Below are 23,398 nucleotides of genomic sequence, written 5' to 3'. Positions count from 1 at the left end.
TGCCATCTTTCAAGATAGTTGAAGCCCTCCACTAATTAGCAAGTCTAAAGTACTTTCTCCAGTAATGAAAGAATTTACAAGATCTTTATATTAAAGATGAACAAAAAACTGAAGTGCTTCAAACAGGAATTTTTTCATCTGAACAGGCTACTTAAAACCATATTCAGAGTAAACTATTGGCTTAAGCCACATGCACATTTTGAAATCTAGACAGAACTCTACCATGAAAATCTATCTTATAGTGTGTTTTAGTGCAAGTGAAAACAAAACAGTGTTTGGTTAGGGTTTTAGTTTTTCCTTCAGAGGAGGTGCTTTGCACTACTTGCATGGTTGCCATTCACACTGGGGTTGGTGTCTGACTGTACCCATTGTACCAACACTGTACTTGCAAAGTTCTGGTCACTTTTCTTATGTGATGTGAAGTGCTTGCTAGCACTTCGTATTCTGCAAGCAGTCCTGTGCTAGATCTTAAAATAACAGAAAATCAGAGACAAAGAAAAATTTCAACATTCAAGTCTTGAATATTTTCTGAGTATATTGTTGAAGAAAGGAAATTCTAGAACTGTAACTATCCAGCTTGAAGAATAGCTGTTGTAGGTTTCTTCTAACCCTCGTCACTACTGTACATGGATTTAAGAGTGTTTCTGATGCCCTAGATTATATTAAACATATGGGGTGTACACAATTGTACACTATTCATCACATTCTCACAAATGCCAGTCCTCAAGGCCTAAAAAGTGCCATAGGCAAGATGTTTAATCCTAACCAGCTGGTGTACGAGGCATCTGAGGAAACAATTCACAGAATTCCCTATGGGCATTTTGTGGGGTGGTGGTGCAGAGAGAATGTAATACGATGTGAAGTGCTTGAAAGTTATTTTCCATTTCTCTGCAGGGTCAACCTTTGATATAAAGGTACTTCTTGGAGTGGTTTCCCTATATTCTTTGCTCGATAAGCATATGTTCACACTTGATATCCTGTGACAATTAAAGCTTATTGCCTCATATTTCTGTAACTTGTAATTTTTTTTTTACTCTTGTAATATATTGCTGCATAGCTTTTTTCATCAATAACATTCTTGCCAAATTTTTGTTAACAGATACTTGATTTAAATGATGTTGTACTGCTAGGATCCATTTTAGTTTAAAGGGAGACTAGAATTAAACCTTTTAACGTTGACCAAAGTTTGAGTATAACACCACTTAAAGAGTTGCTTTTTGAAACAAATCGTTCTGAGGGCTTGAGTTAAAGTGTAACTAGGCTTGTACCTGCATCCGTCAGACCAGTGGTGCACTATGCCTGTCTTTTGCAAGTGTGCTGGCAGTGTCTTTGGGGACTACCTTCTATTAGCATGGGGAGAAACAATGTTCATAAAACATGCCAGAAAAAATAAGAGGAACGACAGTGTTTGAATCCTGTACCCTGCTCAAGTAGTTGTTAAGCTTTGATGTTGGCCTTCACGTGTCCAGCGTCTGGTCTTATTTGGTGTCTGCATCTGAATTGCTGCCATGTATGCCTTAATACTAGAAGCAATACTAACTACTGAGCCTGGGTTATGTAAACTGTATTAGCACTGCACTGCACACCAGATTACGCTGTGCAGGACTGAGTATGGTCTAACACATATGCTCCCTAAATCTATATTATGCAAAGATAGTGTTACTAGTGCCATGTCCCATCACTAAGTGAGGGAGGGTGGTGGACTTGGCTTTCAATTCGAGCCCGTGACTTAAAGGGAGACTGTAAATAACCTGATATCAAACTGATGTACTTTTACAGTGATAACAGTGTACTATGACAGATGTCAGCACTAGTGTGTTCACAATAAAGCTCCTTCTATGGTGCCAGTAAAGCAAGGGCAGCCAAAAGTTCATATTAAAGTCTGGAAGAGTGCAGCTATAGGTGTTCCTATAAAATCATTATTAGTTTCAAGTGTAGTGAAATAAGAGTAGTCAGCACAAGCAGTGCTGGTAGTACATTGTGTTAATCTTCTTAAGCTTTGCTGTACTGAGTAGCTTGGAATAGAAGAACCATTATACCAATTAGAGAACTATCTGTTCTTTTTATTTATAATTGAGAAACTTAATGTTATTCACTGTTGTAGCTTTTTGATAGTGCTCCTTATTCTATCTGCATCTTGTACCCTGGGATATAAATGTTACTTTTCTTAGCAGTTATATTAATTCTGTTGTGCTTTGTTAGAAGAAATAGTGAACTGTTCAAGTGGCAGTTGCACTTGAAAGTATCTGTCCTACTGTAAACTCATATTTCTCATATGCTGCATCCAGTCTTAAGAGTTTTTGGCATATCTAGTGCTGAAAAATGGAATTCAGAATTATGTGTGGCTTTCTTGAAATTTGAAGTTCCCCTGAATCCTGTCACGGGACAAATTCAAATATGTGGATGAAATTTATTAATCATAGTCACTCCTTTTGAGTAACTCTTATATAGCTTTGAACGTTTTTTGTTTGTTTTTAAGATCAGTACTTAATTCCAGTTGCTTCTCTGTCCGGTCTTTCAAAACATATAAGCTTAATTTTAGCTTTACATCAACCATTTAAACAGTTTATTCTTTTAACTGGTGTCCAATCTGGGAGGAAATTAGATATTGATATAGAGGAGATAGCTTTCTCTTTTTTCCTTCAGTGATGCTTGAGAACCCATCTTATATTTTTGAGAACCTTTCCATATGCCCTACACTAACTCTGTCAGCAAGAAATACACTTGAGGCCAAAACCATATATGGACTTCCTTCAGTACAAAAGTATAAATGCAGCTCATCCAGTGTACTGGTTTGTCCACTGATTGACCTAGTCAATGACTGCACATAATTTTTCAGCAAACCATGTTATGAGAAAAATCTACAAAATGCCAGTGGTACTATCATATGGCCAAGTCTTGGGAGATTTAGAGGCTTTGCACACACAACTGTGTTAAAGTTGCCTAACTTTCATTGAAGTCGTTGCACTGATTCGAGGAAATACCAGTTAAGCGCACGCACTGTTTTTTGTAGTCAACAACAAAGGTTACTAAATTTAGTGCTTTAACAGTACATAATGTGTAAATACCTCCTTTGTGTTGCGCTGTATTAGTGTGGTGTTCTTGTCTTCAAGTTAACCACATGGTACCAATGTCTTGGTAGATAAGATCAGTTTGTATTCTGCAAATGACAGATACAACTAAAAATGGGTCTATAGAAACCTAACCAGTAACTAAGAAATGTTTTTAAAAGTGTGTTCCAGTACTTCATCTTAGATGTGCCACTTTTGCATAGCAATCACCATTCTATGTAAAAAATAGCTAGAAACTATAGAGCCACCCAAGTAATATTTCTAGACCACAGGTACTTGCAGGGTGCTTGTGCTGTTCAGATATGTGTTTAGTTAACCTTGTGCATACTGTTTAGCTTCATTCATATGGAATTAGCCTTACATATTTGTTCTATGTAGATCTAACTAGTAACTTTGGCTGATTTCAGGCAAGTGAGATGAGCTGGAAGTCTACAAGGAGATTTTCACAACATTTGTAAAAATCTATGTGCTGGGGAAAACCTCATGAGTGGATGTTGAGGCAATCCTTGCAAAATATCTGTACAACAGAGTTGTAAATGTGTTCACCGTGAACAAGGTTCAATTTGACCTTAACAAAATAAGGTTTGTAGAACTTGTGAAATGGCTTGAGTTCATTTGTTTTTTTAATTCAGCAAAACCAGGAGAACAGTTTCTAAGCAGTTTTGTCCATTTAGAAGCTAGATTTATATTGATAAAAATAAATAATCTTCTAAATTTTATAAACATATCTGCTAGATATGATCATCACTGATGTATTGTAAATAACCATCTTTGTGGCATACTTCACTAAGAAATAAGACAAACTATTTGAAATTATGCAGTATTGAAAACAATGATGAACTAGATTATTCTTCCATCTACTAATAGTCTTCATGAATAGTCATCATATACAGCAAATACTTTGTCTTGTGTTGTAACTTCAGATTTTAAACAAAAGATTGCTAGTTTTGTGCTCTTAATTGCTTTTAATGCACTAAAAACGCCACTTAAAATTTTGAGTACCTGCTTATTTATCAAGTGGCAAATTTAGGCTTAGTATTATTTTAGGAAGATTTTCTAGAAAAAATATTTAGACTTCACATAAAGACCTAAAGTAGTGGAGATTGGAGGAAAGTCAGTAGTACTGTTTCTGTTCTGGCAATGTATTTGTGGTGTTATACCTCTGTAAGATGTCTTATTCCCTGGGTCTTTTTTCTTCCTGCGTAATGGTTGCTCCTTTAGTTATACTGAAAGATAAAGTTCACTTGGTTAACAGTGACCTGCTTCTTTGCTCTGCCGCCTTTCTTTGCTTTGTCCTTTGCTTGCAAGTTTGTAAGTGCTTAACTTTTCATTTAGCACTGTAGAAATCAGTATAGTTTCTGTTGCCTCCATTTCCTGAATCAGCAATGATATCATACTGATACAACACAGTGTTAGATCAAGAGTATGTCTTCATAGAAATTCATAGAAATATCAGAAATCCTGGTTTTGATTGGTAAATTAACAATTTGTGAATTTACTGACAGACTTGTAGAACAAAGTCTGTGTGTTAAACTTCCCGATTTGTTTGTTTTACTTTAAGATCCTTGGAGAGGGAAATCTCAAGCAAAAGCATAAGTAAGAAGCTGTCCTGCAGCTGTCACTGACTCAAAATTATTGTCTTGTGATTTCAGGGACTAAATTACATGTTGTGTTAGCCTGTGATGCTGGATTTAAAGTAGTGGTTGTACTTTCATACACCAATCATTCTAGTTTGGGAAATGATGTTTTTGAAAGGATTAATTGAAAATTCAGTTAATGTCAAAATTATGAAAGTACTGAACAGCTGGTGCAAAGTTGAAATAAGTTGCTAGACAATTATAAAACATTGTCATTCATGTTCTTTATGCTAGATGACTCTGTCCATTTCTAAATTAAGGTGACACAAGTTAAATAATAGCAATGTAGAAATTACTAATTATCCATAACGGCCAGTGTGACTTTGAAAAGTTGTAAAATATGTATCATTAGACTCTGTAGTAAAAGCTACTGTCACCTGTAGGAATATCTCAGTTGCATTCTGAATCAGCCTGAACTGATTCTTCATTTCAACCTATTCTGCTATTCAGAGGCTTACGGTGGTAAAGTTACAGGTGTATATATTGTTGGCTGTAGCTTCCTCTGTGGATAGTCTCTGTAGCATCACAGTTCATCTAAAATATAAAACCTCAGCATCTTATTAGAGCAGGTGTGACTTTAATTTGTGTAATCCATACTAGATTTTTTGCTTTTGTCTTTCTCTCTAGTCGCCACCTCAGCAGCATCAATTTGGGTGATCCTGGTTTTCATGATCGGATGAATAGGGTCATCTGAAGATCATGAATAATAAATAGGCTCCACCTGTAGAACTATTCCAGCAATCTGTTTCTGTTAAAATTCAGTTTATGCTGTACACAAATAAAATGTAAACTGATAATGTTTTTTAAGATGGCTGTGGCAGGATGGTCCACCCTGAACAGGCCTAAAATCCAATAATGCGTACTATGCAAACCATCATGCAGGCCATCATGCAAGCTGTCATGCAAGTTCAGCTGCTGGCACCAGGGTGCTGTCTTAGTGTTAAATTACGCTAAGACCATCCTGGTTCACCGGACTTCGAATATACATACGTTTTTGCTAACAAGATGTGGCAGATAAGCTAGTCTGTGAGCTTGTAAATCTGTGACTACCAGTCCATCACTTCATAACTATAAAAGCCCAGTCCAACTTCCATATAGCAGATTTTTCAACATACTTCCTTGAAGTATGGAGCTTCTCTCGTGAAGCAGGGACACCTCTTCATGGTTATTCCCCAGGGGTTAAGAGAAAGGGAGAGTTCTGCCCACTATCTCGTGTGGTGAGTTATATCAATCTCTACTTAATAATTATTTCTTTTGCTACCTTCAATACAATTGCTTTAATATAATTGCTTTGTTACAGTGCACTATATTACTTTGTTATATAATACTCTACTAGTAGATTTTTAGCTTTTGCACTGTGTAGTAAATACTTCTGATTAAGATCTTTCGTCTGTTCACCTGTTTGTTAATTTGTCATAATAAATTATTTATTTATATAAATATATCTGTTTTGCCCACATTAAAACCTGCGGGACAAAGTGGTTTAATCATACCTCTGTAATTGCTTTAAATTTAAGCTGTTAACATAGTCTGAGGCTAAGGTAGGATTCAGCCACACTTAAACCCTTCCCTGAGAAGCAGTTTAGAAAGTAAGGGAGTCCTTTCTGCACCTCGAGACTTACCAGCAAGGCTTTGCTTTTTAAAACTTTGTCTAAGCCTTCCAGTCTCCAGTGACAATGGCAGAGAATTGTTCAGAAAGGTATATAAACCATTCATTTACTGTCAGGCTCAGGTTTTATAACATCTGGTGTTGGTGCTTGCTGAAGTTAGTCAGCAATCTAAAAAGGCCCATGCTATGTCTTTGGAGTCCAGGCTGTGTAATCATAGCAAGGTGACATGTATCTTATCTTACAATCTGATAACAACCCATGGCATGGTGCTCATACATGGCATTCTTTTGGTAATGTGCAGAGAATCTGATCAGCCCATCCTTCCCAGCCTACCAGCATGACTACACATCTGACATCTAACTGCTGTCTTTTTATTCACTATCTTGCCTTGTAAGAACTCTGGATTCTCCCAGCCTGCCTGGAAAGAACTTACAGGCATTGCTCTGTCTAATTCAAGAGTACTGGAAAATGTAGATAATCATTAGAGAAAATGTGCACATGCAAGACTTCCTGTTCTAAGGGGGAGGCATTGCATCCTCCAAGAAAAACAATGTGCATCTAGGCTCAGATTCCCATGAACTTCTTTTGAAGGCAAAAGCATCCGTTTCTTCCTATGAAGGTAGATTTCTTAACTGCACAGAGTCAACATCTAGCAGTTCATCAGTGTTGTATGTCATACTCAAAACACTGTCCATAACTCTAAAGCAATCAGTTTGCATAGCCAGTAGCTGAGTATGAGCGTAATACCTTGATTCCTTCTGTTATCTATACATGGTAGACATATCTCCCTTGGGTTTTGTCAGTGTACTGCTGAAAAGGTGGGACTCTCATCCAAAGTAGATTTAGGGGTGGATAGTTATACTTTGTTATTCTGTTCAGCTCACAAATGCATTTTCCTCTTGTTCTCCACTCATGCAAAGCAGTTAGAAATGGGAAGTTGCTAGCAAGAAGTTAGTTTCAGGATCTTTTAGTACATAAAAGGCCAGGTATGGAACTATCTGGTTTAGAAGTAATTCTTGATAATATTTAATAATGGTGATAGTCTAGTCACAATGTTTTGTGAGGGGGAAAAAAAGAACCCAGCATTTCAGAGGGGTTTTTTTGTTGGGTGATTCTTTTTGGTATTTTTTTGGTTTGGTTGGTTGGTTTTGGGGTTTTTTACTTGTTTCCTTAGTCTAGCAAAGAATTGCTTCTTCTATTTGTCTGTCTTCTAGTATATTTATGTAATTTTTCTTTGTATTTCCTGCCTCATAGTACCTGTGTTTTAGCAAGCATCCTTGGCTCATTGACTTGTTGTATATCTTCCTGAACTATTTGTGTTTACTAGTAGTGCTTTTTTTCCACTTTAAACCTCTGAAATATATCTTTAGTACTAAGTCATGCTCTTTCATCTTTTTTCTATATTGAGAAAGGTGCTGCCTTGCCTTAGTTATCTTCTCTTAAACTGCTGTGTTCTGCCCCTTACTAATCAGTTATTTTGGAAAGGGTTACACAGTTGCATAATAACCCTTTACACTGACTGTTGTGGAGATAGTTCTTTCCACAGCTGACCTAGGAGTCACTCTTACTTTCTGCAGCATCCCAGGCTAAGGGACTCTATTCGGTTCTATGCTGTTGCCATTGGGTTTGGCCATTCAGCCTTATTTAAACTACCTCCAAATGACAGACTTTCTGTCATTTTGGTTCATATGTTACTGGGTTGAAAACTGGACCCCAGTAACTATAGGTTTTGTATGGCTGAATACATCTTATTACATATTTAAATTATTTTCTTGGGGGCTTCCTGTAATGTTGGGATGCTTTTTTTCCAAAGACTTGAGGTCACTTCCCTGTAGTGTCTTAAGACTTTAAATATACAGTTGGCATATGCTTCTGACAAGAAATTCTGTTTCTGTAGGCAAATGCTTGACATTTCTTAAGGTATTCTTCAAGTTTCTATTTCCTCTACGTTACCCAAAATATTGTGCTGTTTGTGTTGTGTTACTCTTCTGTGTGTTCAGATCTCTGTTGAAGTGGTAAACTCTTTAGCCACAGTCCCTTGATCCATTCATAGTGTATATCTTTAGCTTTGGAAGGAAGCTCTGAGCATGCATCTTCCCCTCTGTTTGTTTATCTAGCTAATAATAAGCTGCCAGGATACTTAAACAGCTTCATGGCTGGCATCCAGCCCTTTACCCAGTAAAGGATCTTGCTTTGGCTTTCACTGGAGAGAATTCAGATTTAGAATAAATGTAACACAATACTTGAACACTCCCAGTTCAATCTGGATGGGAGCTGACTTTCCCTTTTTCCTATGGCTAATTCATGACTGAAAAGGTTAAAACAGAGATCTTACAAGATTCTTGGCCGTATTGCTCTACAAATACTGAGTCTCCTTAAATGTGGCAATACAAACTTCAGCTTTACCTTCAGCTGGTGAACAGGAGGTGATTAGTAGCTGCCAGTGTACTTAAGTACACTCAACTGCATGTAGCTTCTTCATATATTGCAACCTGGGAACTTTTGAGAACTGTGCTGCATCAAAGTATGTAATGACCACTAGGTTTGAAAACATAGTGCTAAAACAGTATTAGGCTAACAATGGGATTGACTTAACATCTACCTTGAGCAGTGAAGTAATATTATTACAAAGCAATACAGAATATTCAAAATACTGAATGTGGTTTGCCTGTTATGTGATGACGGACCCTCGAGTTCCACTTGAATAAAGGAGGGAAATATACAACTCTTTCCAGTATCGTGTTCAGAACAATTGTTTCTTACTGAGGCTCCTTCAGCAGGGTCAGGACTTCTAATGTTTGGACTGCAGCTCCAGTCTTTTAGGTTGGCTCTCCATGTGACAGTCTGTCATCTTAATGACTTACTACAGCCACATCAAACAAGACTGTGAACATAGTAGCAAATGGAAGTGCATCACCTGGTGAAAAGGGATGAAAATAGAGAGCAATTTAGGTGAGAAAACACCTTTGTTACCTCGAGTATGGCCTATTTTGCCTAACCTGAAACACAATCTGCCTTGCAATACAACCTTTCTGACCTTCCACAAATATTTTGGTCTGTGTATCTGTTGCCAGAGTAGGATTCCTCTCCTACTCTAACACCTCAGTCCTTCATCTCAAGTTCCAGGCATGCTGCTGTTGTGTGCTGAATGCCCAGTTCCCTGCTGGCTTCACTGTGGCCAAGGTTTATCCCAGGTTAGTTGATTTAGTCTTCCTGAAAGACAGTGAGTGACAGCCAGTTTTGCTCAATGCAGTTTGATAGTCTGGTCATGCCAACCACAACGTCTGACTCTTGCCTTGTCAATTCCTTTCTTGTTCTCCCACTTCCGAAAGAAATAAATATCTTCATAATGAGTTGCAATAAAAAAAGCAGAGGGAGGGGACTGGATACTAAATTAAAACCGAGAAAACGGGTGTTTTATCATCATTACTTTGTAACAGTGTGTGATAAACTAAAAAAGGATCCAATTAAGACAAATCATGTTTCACTATCACTTTTTCATAGTTTCCTTTTCTTAATCATACAAGGATATTTACTGTGGGGTTTTAATGTACTGTTACATGACAGAATGGCTATGATTGGATAAATAGGCCTAAGATTATATGGGAGTAAAACAGTGCCATCCAGTAAGAAAAATCTCAAACATAGTGTTGAAAGAGTTATTTTAGTGTTTCTTGGGCTGTTTACATGTTTGTGTAATCAAGAAAATGGCTTTATTTAAAGCATGAAGAATGAAAACAGAGTAAGATTGGCCAGATCTTTCTTTTTATATTGTAAGTAACTGAACTTGGGCATGACAAGGTAGGCATCATACCATTATCTTAAGAGAATTTTGGGGTGCTGAGAGTTCACAACTTAAACTGGAATGGTAAGAATTGCCATACCCATAACTGCAATGGTGATATTTGGAAAAAAAAAAAAGTCATCAAAATAAGAACATTTCTTAAAGATTGCTGTGATAAAGGTATACCCATATAAAACATGAAAACTTCACCAGTTGTCAGTTAATGTACCTAAAACTGTAAAGGAGGGACAGAAGGTCACTTCAATTTCCACAAAAGCTTATCAGATTTCTATTTCCATGAAGAATATTGATGTGGACTAAAACTTGGCCTCATCACCCCCATAAAATGTATTTGAGATTCAATACACTGAAAATAGAGTGGTAGCTGACTCTAACTTTAGTGCTACTGAAAGGTGACAGGTGTGCAATCTAGTACGTGGATGTTAATGTTTAGAAAGCTCCTATCTATTTAAGCAAACAAAAAAAAAAGTATCCTGTCAACTTTTTTCAAATTTTCTGACATCATTAGTATTTCTAATGTAGCCTTTTGGTAAAAAATGATTTAAAGCAGCATTTCAGTGTAGTAACATTTGCCTCTTTTCTGCTACTGCTTTCTGTCTTAGCATTTATATTGTTAGATTCTTTCAATACAGTAACTTACATCTAGATGAATGTAAAAGAAGAATCTTTTTACGTGATTATGGGAGCCACTCTGATACAGTTTGTTGTTGCCTTCATTTTGCCAGTGTAATAGGGTTCCAGCTAAAGGATGAAAGAATTTAAAAGGAATTTAATTGCTGTGTAATAAGCCTTATCCTTTGGTGAGGTACTTCATTGAAGCTAGAGAGTGAGTGTTTTGTGACAGAAGGGAAAGCTGAGGGGGATGGGAGGAGGAGGAAGCTACAAAATAACCACGACTGGCCTCTCTGCATTCCTGTAGGGCTTGCTTTTTTTAAAATTGGAAGCTGCTTTTATAGATGCTCCTCCAAACAGGTTTGTTTTTTTTTTTCATACTGTCCCATTTAGACTTTGGAATGCGTGGACAAAAGGGCAGGCCCCCAAAGTGACTTTCCAATCTGTTTTTGCGATTCCAGCCAAGTTCCCTTTAATGTATGGAGCGGGTGAAGTTGAGCTGACTCTTATAATATCACAGAACTCGGGCGCAGCTGCTGCTTTAAGTGGCACTGTGTGATAATACAACAGCTCTGCTATTTACTGGGACTCAAGTGCCTGGACTGGCAGACAGAGACATTACATGAAATCCGAAAGCATGAGGATAAAGGAGATTTCTTTACGGCAAGATCCTGATCTAAGAAAGGAGTTGGCATTGCTAGCTCGAGGATGTGATTTTGTTTTACCTTCTAGATTCAAGAAGAGACTGAAAGCTTTTCAGCAGGTCCAGGTTTGTCTTTCTGTTCTTATACAATTAAGTTACTGTTGTCAGTTTTACCTTCACAGCCACACAAACTGGCGGAAATATGTGGAAGTTCTTGCTAAAGTAATCCTAAAAGAAGGATTTTTATAGTCTGTTCCTTATATGTTGATTTCTTCTGTGTTTCAGAAGACTATGCAGGTAGTTTTCTGCAAACAAAAAATGAGAGTTTGCTGAAGCACATATCACAGCTAAAGTACAATGTTTGCACAGAGGTATATACAGTGGAAAGTTGGTGCATTTGTTGCTATTAGACTTTTAAAGACTGTTTTCCTTGATCTGCATAATCATGATCGGCATGCATTTCCTCAGGGGATTTAATTTACCTTTTACTGGAACTGTGAATATAAAATACACTGAACTAGGCTGTAACTTTACTAAGGCAAACATAATATGCTAAAAGGTGCTTTCATACTTACATGATGATCCCGAATTCCTTTAGATTTTGGACTTTCTATTTGGATGAGATCAGTTGTTGCTACATGGTTCACACATGCCTCTGCTGTTTTGCAGCAGTCAGTTAAATCGACCATTTTAAAATGAGCTCATAATTGAGAACAGAAGTATTTGAAATGTAAAATTAGAAGGAAAACTACTTATAGAGTAACTGTTCAAAGAGACTATCTTTTTGGAGTGAGAAAAAGTGTGCAGCTTTTTTTTGAGAAATTGAAATTTGGTATTTCCTCAAACACACTTTAAGGCATTTGGTGGTATGTTAAAGCACTAACTTTGTCCTTACCTCACCCTCGCTTCTAACTCATATACTGAAGGTATATCAGCGATGGCATGTGTGACTTTTTTTTCCCCCTTTTATCATTAAGGAAAGTTTATCAGTATAATAAAAATTACATTATCTTAGATTTTTTTGCTTTAAATCATTCTAAATATAGCCTGCTACTTAATTTTGAATTCAGTGCACTAGTGTCCCTTTCAGCTGACCTTCAAGAGAGGGACATAGAGCACTATGACCCTAAGAATGTGTTAGCCTTCTGGCTTCTATTTTTTTTTATCTGCCCTTTATAAGCAATGTTTATTCCTTTGTGCAAAGCAGAATGCAAGTGTTGACTGTGCTGGTTTATACCATTCAGCATAAACATGTGAATGAAAGGATTTTTGTCATGTATCTTTTGTGCTGAAGTGGAGACAGAGAAAGGAGCTTGTTGACTAGAGACAGCGTGAAAAGAAAATGCTATCTTAATTACTCAAAAATTGTGGTAGCAGTTAATATTTAGGTACCTCAGAGCAGAAGGCAAGTTTAGTCTAGTCATGTCATCCTGTTGTGAACAAACACATCATTACCTTGTGTGGTGCCTCTTAACTTGATCCGTCTTTCATCGAATGATAGTTGGATCACTTGTACTTTTACAGGGCTTTTTTATGTTGACCTAGAAAACATCTCAGTGTAGTATGGTAATTCATACCTACAAGCAACTATCTACTTTCAAAAACAGCTTGTCTAATCTGTAGGGGTTTTTCTGTTTTAGCATGCTACTGGCTATAAGCTTACAGTGCAGACAATGAGCAAATATTTTTGATTTTTAACCAGACTTGCACTTCCAGGGTAAATGGTAAATGTAGAATACTGTATGATAAACTGCCTTAATTGGATTACAAAATTCTTTGAGCAAAACAGAATTAATAGAAGAATAAAACTAGAATATGAGGTCAGTCATGGATTAGTTTGATATAAAATATTTTATCCAAGGTTCCTTTTTTAAACAGTGCTTTGCTTCAACTTCATGATTTTCAGGAGACGTTTTGGAAGTACCTTCAAAAACTAAGTACGGGTGCTAGTAACTGTTGATACAGAAGCTGGGCATTCTTTACCTGACACTTTATGTTAATGTTAATTTCAACTTGACCTCATAGGTTGGGTGCATTTTAAGGAACAGCTGTTTATCAGCTACATAATCCTAAACTAGTATCCTAAAATAAAAAATTAGTAATGGTGGTGGTGAGATAACATGTGGCTCAACATCTGCTCTGAGCTGGGTTGAAGTGACTGGGTCTTCCACAGGTTCCAGGAATTCTAAGGCAGTGGCTTTTCACATAGGGCCATGTAAATAAGTAATCTGTGTAGGTAATCCCATCTGGTTTAGAAGAGGTGGTCATTAGAGCATAGCACATCAAGTTTCTTGAAAATCTTTAAATAGACAACCAGTAGTGAGGTGGGTTATTCTGGAAAGTGGTGGAATAGACTGTTCTTCAGTTTTTGTTTATTAGTGAAAATTTATAAAACTGAGCAAAGTAGGGCTTTCTGGAAAGATCTGTTTCTCAAAAGGAAGATAAAACAATACACAACTGTTGAAATGTTCTCTATTACTTCGGGGAACTGAATTTTTTAGTAGGTAACTCAGCATAAAAGTAAGTAGAACTTCAGTCCATCTACTCCTGGCATTGGTTCTAGGACCAAAACCTGTCTTAGGTACTTAACACCTACAGGATATATTGAACTGGAAATGCAGCACTTCAAGAACCACTGCCCATCTTGCTCATCCATTTATCTGAAACTTTGGAAGGAGAAGAAACTATCGCCACGTCAAATGTACTGGCAACTGAAAGATGTGAACTGAAAGGCTTATTACCTGCTGATAGCTGAGCAGCTTGTTTTGGCTGGTAACATTCCTACCTGTCTGAGTTGGAATATAAGCAGCACTATTATCCCAGCTATGTGAGGAAAATATATCTGAAGTTTGAAACAAAATTATAACAGAATATAATACATCTTTGTATGTGACATGCTTATACCTGTGTAACTCAGTGTTACCTAAACTAGGAAAATAGGTATTATTTTGCTGCTTAGGGGCCACATCACCTTACAAAACAGTTGAGTTCTAACTTTAAAACCAGACTTTTTTTAAAGTCAAATAAATTTGTGCTGAATGTAATGATTAAAAAAACGGAGGAGTAAAAAAAAAAGCTGGCCTAAATTTTGAATTAATCCTTTCAATATCAGTGCCAGACCTGAGTGCTGGCATGTTTTCTGATACTTTTAATGCATCATAACTTTATCTGCTGTTAGTACTTGGTGATTCCTTGTAGTAGTTGTATGTGTCACACCTCCGTGTGGAAATGGAGGACTACTAGTTTCCTGACCACCTGTTAATGATACTAAATGCTGCTTATACATGCTATTTATGTCAGCTGTATGAGAACTATTTCTTCAGCTTCTGCAGTGCCTCACGAGATTGGCTTTCCTTCTGAGTGAAGTAACTTTAGCAACTGGTGCTTCTTGATCACTTTTACACTCACTTGTTACCAAAATGCTACATAAATGCTGGTGGCATGTTCAAGACAGCAACAAATACAGAGTCTGTAGGTGCTTATGTGTGCTGAGCTGATGTGTGGTTGTGATGTAGAGCACCTAGTTATTCTTTTAGTCATGAAGACAACATTCTCATTTCTGAGGAAAAAATAATTTCAAAAATTTAATTGAGACTGTTGGTTTTACAGCTGTAAATCAGAAGTATGTTGTGTAACAATTAGAGACTTCTGGCAGCACAGCTTTCCTGTTAACATCAGTTTTCCAATTTAACATCATTTGTAGACCTTTTAACACCCCAGAGAGAGGACCTGATACTCATTTTTACATAATACCTTTACATCAGGCACACAAACGGTTTGTTAAAGTACACAACCCAAGTGTTTGCTGCGAGGGCCAGAGATGGAATACAAATATCATTCCAACTGTAGCTAATAGTTATACTTGATGCTAGCTTGCTGATACAATGCCAGTTTTCCAGAGCTAATGCCAACACTTAAGACACAATGAAAATATATAAGCTGCTTGCTGAGACTTGCTAGTCAAGATGAGGCTTTCCATAAATGGAAAACTAGTGGATTTCCATGTTTTAAGCTTTAGCCTCTTAAAAGGAAGCTGTAAGCAAACTGGTAGACTTTTACTATTTCTGCAATGGAGGCTCCTGGTTCAAACTCAAAATGTATTGCTGTAATTAAATTATTATTACAGCAAATCTGTACTGTTTCTATAGAGAGGCCAATATGGTGCAAGTTTGTTTCAGCTTATTTGCATGCATGTTTTAAGAGTCTAGACGTCAGTTCCCTCGGCAGCTAAGTCTTGTGACTCAGCAATTCAGCATTGAAGAGTTCTGATGTATTTATTCTTCCCTTGGAATAAAAGATCTGCTATCCTTTTCTCTATTTTAACATACTTCCCATGCCTCTGTAATCACTAATGCTACTAATACTAGATGTTCTGTGACTGTTGATGCTAGAAAACCTGAAACAGTTTGGCACATCTTCATACAAAATGTCCTTCGATTTTACAGGGCAAGAGGGATATGAGATTATTTTTGCAATTGTCCAGATCAGAATTTTTTGGGGCACCACCAGGCAAGCAGTTGACAGAATACTTGCTCCAACTGTTAACTTTGCAGCTCAGTAGCAAGGCTAAACTTGGTGATATTTTTCTTCTTTGAGAACATTTTTCTTAAAGTCAATTGCATTGAGTGATTGAAACTTGTTTTGTTGTAAACATGGAAGGATAAAAAGCTATTGCAGAGCTTAAGTGGATGTCTGTCTAAGCTGTACTTGTTACTTTTGATGTTGAACTGATGTCCTGGCCAGACAAGGGCTTTTTTCTGTAGAGAGATGTTAGAATTGTCTCAGGTGTAACTAACTGTCGGTCCCTTGGCTGTGTACAATCAAAATGATCACGTACTAGGAGGATCTTACCAGCTTGTCTGCTGAGAACAGTTGGGGTAACAGAATATACAGGACAGAAGAACCGATTTGACCTATGATCAGGGTATTCTCCTAGTAGGAGTATTTTCTGAGAAAGCTGCAGATATATGGCAAACTGGATATTAGTGACTGAGGTGTACTTAATTTAACATAATTCATAAACTGGAGACTGTTTGACAGGCACTAGTAGTCATATAGTGACTAGTATTTTTTCACTACTTCTGTCTTATCACAAAATGTAAGAGACATTGCATTTCACGGGGTAGATTTTTCTGAAGAATCTTGCTTTTTTCCACTTCATAATCTGTACTTTTTTCCATTTTTAAATTAGTAGGGCATTTGGAGGAGATAAAAATTAGTTTCATAGGTCAACCACGGCAAACTCTTAGAGGGTCCTAACTCTAAAGCCTTTGATAAAAGTTTTGTCAGCAAATAAAAGCAAGTTACTGATGGACATGCATGTAATATGGAAAGGTCTTGTGTTCCTGGCTTTGAGGGGAGGGAGGTAACTACCTTCATCCATTTTGTTCCAACCCCAGGTCTTTTCTGAATAAATCAGTAAACTCTTCTTACCGCATAACTTTTGATATTGAAGCTCTATGTGACTGTACAAAAAAAACCCCAAACCTGTGCAGCCATGTTAAGGGGTGTTTCTGTGGCAATAATGCTTTTGCAATTGCATCCTCCAGTTCCCAGTAGGACTGCGTAATTTATTTCTGTCAGCTCTACCAAACTGCAAATCAGGAGAATCCCAGTGTTTCCAAAATCGGAGTTGTAGAAGAACTTGGGTGAGAGATCCGTTAGTGCAGCATATATATTGCTGGAAGGGAGAAGACTGAGAAGTGTGTGCTATAATAGTTAGGTATCGTGCAGAAAAATGCCATTTTACCTTAGATGAAGAGTTCAGTCTTCACTGAACTAGTGAAAATCAGGTTTTGACCATTTGAAAGTTTCCCAGGGTTTCCTTGTTTATTTTATGCTGCTTTTGCATGTGTGCATGTGATATGGCTTGCCTGTGGTGGCCGTTCATACATGCTTTTAGTTGAATGTGATTTTAAATTCAATACCCCAAATGGTAGTTTCAGGTAGCAGCTTTTCCTGGATGCCACTACCTACTGTCTCCTCCTACATGAGAATTAACACACTTTCCCAAATAGGTTTGTGTAGATGGTTCAAAGTTTTGCATGCTCTGAAGCTTCAGTAGCTTTTTATTGAGGCTCATTTTGGCTGTTTCAATTTGTCTTGGTTAAATAATTAAGAGTAACTAGCTGAACTACTACTTCTGGTGCTGTCTTTAGACTTAAAATAAGGGGAGAAATTAGCTTCAGGTAGCAAACAGCTAACAACCCCTTTTTTTTAACCTCAAAATCTGAAGTTAATACAAACAGTATTTCAATGACAAAACTCAATTCTAGTTTGTTAATAAGCTGAACTTTCCAACATTGAATTGTAAAATGAATGTGCAGTCTTATCCCTGTCACTTTGTAGCCAGGGATACTGTAGAAGGATTGATATTCTGCTGTTGATGTTTGGACCACAGTAGTGAGTCACTGCACCAGAGGTACAGTAGAATTAGATCCTGAGTGATTAAAAACAAACAAACAAAAAACCAAGGAGCGTCCAAATCCACTAACTCTTGTGAGCTTTCTGTTTGTAGTTTGGCCACCATTTGCCAGAACAGAAAGGGTTTTACTTGAATCAGGTTGTCAGTGGACAGCAGAAGGAACGGATCGGTTTGATTCACTGTTTTATCTCAGCTTCCAGTAACAGTGTCTGCACTATGAACCGAACACAATAGGCTTGGCATATAGTCAACCCAAATATAAAAATGGTTATATCTTCTTTGATATATGCTGTATGCAAATTAAGATATTATATTGCAAATATTTTTCTCATAGCACATAAAAAATTGTATATATTTTTGGACCATGGAACTCTAGTTTTAACTACATCATAATCCTCCTTCCTTCTGAATTCCTTAGACTTCATTTTTACTGTTACCCAGGATCCTTCTTCATGTTACTCCTGGCTGCTCTAAACCTCACCGAATCTCTTTTGATTTGCTTGTGGAATTGCTACTTGTTGTAACATGTCAATTATACCAAAAAGGGACAGAGCTCTATCTCTGGATTAAAGTTAATTTAACATTGAGGGTTATCATTTGCATTGAATCACAAGACCAGATTACCATATACTTTTGTACAGAAATAGACTTGACAGTAAGTGGCCAAGAACATGCATAAATAAGATGAGAATGATAGTCAGTTTGTGTAAAACTGAGTGCCCAACCTGGCATGCAGGAAGGAGACTCCCAACATATTTATCTGGTCAGAATTTGAAGGTGAACACAGATTTGCTAACTGGAACACAGACTGCTTTGGGAGGGTTTCTGAACCCTGCTCCCTTGCATTAATTCAGGTGACAAGTATGTATAAAATCAGAAACAGTGTAGTTTGAAGTACTTTTTTGTCTTCTAATGGTATATTGCTAGAACTTTATAGAAAAGTGTATTAATTTTTGCATTTCCTTTCCCTTATTGTAGCACAAATATTAAGTAACCAAGACCAAACTAGATGAGCAAAATTGTCTGAGTTAAGGCTAACAGCAAAAGTAAACTAGACAAAAACTGCATCAGGGTTAAAATTAATAGATGTTTATCTCTTACTGTGAAAGGAAAGAGGAGCATAAAATTAGTCTCTATATAACACATCCAAAAACAGCTGCCAGACAGTGACTGAAGGATAGCAAGCTGAAGACCAGGATAGAAGGAAGCAACTGTCAGTAAAACATTTGTTGCCAGAGGAAAGACTTTTACAAATATACCCTGATGACTGGTTTTAGCATAGGTTAATTCTCTTTAGGTGTCTCTGAGTTTGATCATTCACATATGTCTTACATTTCTGACTAAGTTAGGCAAAATCAGTCACAATCTCAGCATGGTTTTAAGCCTAATTTAAGATGATTTTAAACAATACTGCCACAGTACTCCTCTAACCTTCCTTATGTTAGCATCAGAACCATGTTGCTTCTAAATTGGCATCAACTGTGTGAGGTTGAATGAAGACAAATGTAGGGTGGTGGGGGATAACATTGTTTTTTAGCTGTTGCGGTGACCTGAGGCAATTCATCATATTGCTTCACTATCACTAGTGACACATGGAATGGTAGACTAGAGAGTTTACTCTCTAGTTAAGCTAGTGTGGGCATGGGGGAAGGTGCAGGGGTGCTGTGGTGTAGCTTACCTTATGCCATGCTGTAAAACTTCATTATTAAGCTTTCAGTTTAACTTACTGTTTTCAAGTTGGTTTCAAGCACAGTAACTAGATTTTAGAGTAATAGAACTTGAGGGGGGGGGGAAAACCAAACACAAATTTTGGAAGTTTTAAGTTGTCCAAGAATCATCTTTCACAGAGGAAAAAATACTGTTAAGCATATGAAGCTGAATGGAAAGTGGTACAGTCAGTGGAATCTTGCACTAGTAAATCTCATTAGTTTGGCTGGAAGGAGGTTGATGAGGAGTATACAAGGAAAAAGCATAACTTCTTTACGAGAGCTGATGTTGCAAAGGACATGTTTCTCTGGGCTTTTTCTGAGAAAAGTTCTGGTAGTAACCTTACTTTACCTATCCTGAAGCAGATTTCTGAAGGCACTTTAACATGCCAAAATATTTGAGGTGTTAGAACAGGTTTTTCAGAATCAATGTCTCTTTTTCAAATGAGACTGAACCCTTTTCTAGACAATAGTAGCATAAGTCTTTTACCTGGTGTTTTTAAGATTTAAATTCCATAAAACTACTGATAATGTCAATTGCTTATCTAGAGGGAAATGCTGAGTTTCACTGTGCAATTAATTAGTAAATTAAAGAAATATTTCTGTGATTTTATTGGCCAGACTTAGATTGTTGGCTATAAAAGGTCAGAGAGGTGGGAAGGCGGGTCAGGTATTCCTTTTGAACCTGCTTACTGATAACATTTTGTTACATTCACAATTACTACTTAGCTTTGATAGGCTGGAGGACACCTTGTATTCTAAAGAACTTAATGAAGGTAATAAAAGTGTTACCCTTTGGGTAACATGTTGGCTTCCATTTTTTGTTGTGTATTAGGGAACGTTATGCAGTATCTGGTTTTGTTGTTGGGTAGTTGATGGGTATGTACATGGGTGGTTGCAGGTATGCTAGGATTTGAAAGGCTGAATGGCATACCTCTGCAGAAAATCCTCTTAGCTTATTATGCACTTTGTTTCACCTAGGTAAGTTTAGTGTAAAGTGAAATATGTAAGAAAAGAAAAAAATCTCTTTAAAGTATTTTTGGTATGTAATGCCATTTTTTGTATGGGATTATGGTGCATGACTTAGTAAAAACCTAAAGTGAAGTTGGGGTATAAATGTGAGGTATAATTTTTGGGTGTCCTGTTTTGACCATGTTGTATGCAATCCATTGACTTTTCTTTAATATGGGCATCCTCGTGGAAGTGCATGTCAAATACTACAGCAAGAGCTGACTGCGAACTCCATAATTCTGTTTTAAATGTTTGGGGGTTTGTTTGTTGGGTTTTTTTTCCAGAGAAACAGGCAGAACAAATGTTGTTGTCTATCAGATATTAGAAAGCATCAGCATTTCTGAATGAGGTTGTCTTATTCTGTAGTCATGTCAAAAAAATGCAAATACTGAATCAGTTCAATCCTGATAGTGATAGACAAGGGGGAACAGTTTTAAACTAAAAGAGGACATTAGGAAAAAATTCTTTACTGTGAGGGTGGTGAAGCACTGGCACAGGTTACCCAGAGAACTTGTGGGTGCCCCATCCTTGGAAGTGTTCAAGGCCAGGTTGAATGGGGCCCTGAGTAACCTGGTCTAGTGGGTGACATTCCCTGCCCACAGCATGGGGAGGAGGAGGGGTGGGGTTGGAACTGGATGTCCCTTCCAATCCAACCCATTCTATGATGACTCAATGACCTTGTGTCCTAATCTCTAAGCTGTCTAAAAAATATTACATTTATAAACATATTTACCTTGCTCCCTTTTTCAGCAAGTCCTTTTTAAGTGAGGTTTCACTCACTTGCATTTGAATTGATATATTCAACCCCTTTGTGGGGCTCAGTATTTCTAGTTGACAGTCACTACATGCAAATGTCAGATCTAGACATTACTGAGCATACATTCTTAAAATATCTGGGAACAAGCTCCCCCTTCCTTGTTATTTCAGAAATACATCCTGTAGTTGAATGACTGTATCCTAGCATCAGCTCTTTCTTTCAGTGGAGAGAGAAGGAAAAGGGCACCCTTTTAAAATTCCTAATGTCTTTATTTTTGCTTATAACAAAGTTAACTGCTGAGTGCAACTCATCAGTTGGTATATGTAAAAAGGCTATCTAGCATGAAGAATGAATTTCTCTGTTTGGAATAAGATTCAATGATGTTCTCTAGAGCATACTAACAACTATATTACTGTATTGTGATTATAATATTGATTTCATAATATTATTATTATAAACAACTGCTGAAAAAATGATTGGAAAAGGATCTGGAAAGCTGCAAAACAAAATCAGAAGTTTGCCCTTCGAACAGTGACCCCCAATGAGGTATAAACTTCCACTTCCTCCATTGTAAAAGTCAAAGCAAGTAAGTGTTGGATGGCTGTGGACAGTCCTTACAGTTCTATATGTTGGGAATGAAAACTGGTTATGTATTAAAAGTTCTCTTGAATTGTCTTATAGACAAATCTTACATAAGTTTTTTTTATTTTATTTTTATGTTAGTACAATCAAGAAGTTTTCAAGGAATCCTCACTTCCCATCTGTTACATAAAACCTAAACTACAGTGGCAACTTCACAATACAGTTATAGATTCTGGATTTCATATATGCTTATTGCAAAGGTTAATGCTCCCTTCAGTCCTGACACTGCAGCATACATCTGAGTTATTTACAAGCTTATACACCTGCTTTCCTTAATTCCAAGGATGTTATTGTTTATGCTATTTCTCAGAAAGTTGCAGGGAAGATTTTCACTGACCAAACCAGTCTCTTTTGTCATTTTAGCTTACTGTACCTGTACAGTAAGCTTTTAATTTAAAGCCATAGATGTAGATTACTTTCTAATGTTAAATTAACCATTGAAACGGAGTTGTTGTGTAAAGAGATTAACAAACTGCTCCTGCAAATTTTCCAGTCAAAGATTTGATGTTTACAGACTTCCAGCAGTTCTTGTTAATGAAGAAATTCCCCGGTTAAAATTATAATTAATTTTAGAACAGCTTAATATTAGTGCATTTTAACTGCCCTGAAATAACAAAACTGACTGTTTCATCCGTTATGCAGTATGTGCATCTACAGAAGTAACTAGTAGCTGAAATTATAGAAAATAATGAAGTTTTTAGAGCCCTTTTAGTATCACTTGTTCCTTCATTAGAGCACATATAGCAGAACGGCCTCAGTTGTACAAGGAGCCTTTCAGTTATTGTATGGGATTCAGACTGAAAGAAAAGAAGAATCCCTGGCCCTTCTTGGAAGGTGAGAAGAGGGAAGAGGTATAACACCAACTTTGTAGTGCATTAGTTGGAGCTGATAGTTTTGGACGACCTGTTTCTTTCTTTGGTACAGGCTCTTATCCCTATGTTGACTGATACTAAGCACAATTCAGTTGCTGGTGGCATTTAAGAAGCATTAGTGTGCTCAGAACATCCGTGTGGCAGATGCAGAGCGAAAGCTGTGCTCTGAGGTTGGTTGCTGGGTACCACGAGGAATGTTCAAGGGCATTTTGTTTTGTGCCCTAGAGAGTATTCTTACTAGGTACCTGTATATAGGTACCAAATAAATCTATCAGAAGTTATTGTGAAGTGATCATACACTTGCTAATGCAAGTGAAGCATTTTTATAGTTTCATCTTTCACCAACCTTGAGAAACCAGCATAGGGATAGTTAATTTGTCTTGCCTTGAGAGGTTTGTAGTCCATACTTGCTTGCCTTTAGAGCTGAATAAATATACTGTCTCACAGATTAAATATTATATATTTTTGCAATAAGCATGCTGAATTCAGTCATGCTTAAATATAACATTTTCATCTTAGAAAAATCAATTTTCTTCACCTATATGTTTATTTTCAGTTCTGAATCTGTTGCTTAACTTCTTCCACGTAATCTTTGTCTGTTGTAAACA

General features: G+C 37.0%; 1 protein-coding gene across 2 annotated transcripts in view; it reads left to right on the top strand.

Moving 5' to 3' along the window:
* The window catches only part of PPP2R3B (protein phosphatase 2 regulatory subunit B''beta), a 47,904-nt gene that overhangs the window by 5,296 nt on the left and 19,210 nt on the right, over positions 1-23,398 (top strand). Inside the window, exon 1 of one of the 2 annotated variants that reach the window (XM_017818388.1) lies at positions 11,199-11,504. The exons of the other annotated variant lie outside the window; for it this stretch is intronic. Coding sequence (XP_017673877.1) covers positions 11,358-11,504 — 147 coding nt within the window. The 5' untranslated portion in view covers positions 11,199-11,357. Of the gene's footprint in view, positions 1-11,198; positions 11,505-23,398 lie in introns of those variants that run through there. 2 annotated transcript variants of the gene reach the window in all.

Source organism: Lepidothrix coronata, unplaced genomic scaffold (genome assembly GCF_001604755.1).
Source record: "Lepidothrix coronata isolate B3197 unplaced genomic scaffold, Lepidothrix_coronata-1.0 Scaffold68, whole genome shotgun sequence".
Lineage (NCBI taxonomy): Eukaryota > Metazoa > Chordata > Aves > Passeriformes > Pipridae > Lepidothrix > Lepidothrix coronata.
Note: the sequence above shows the minus strand (reverse complement) of the source record. Positions and strands in the feature narration are given on the sequence as shown.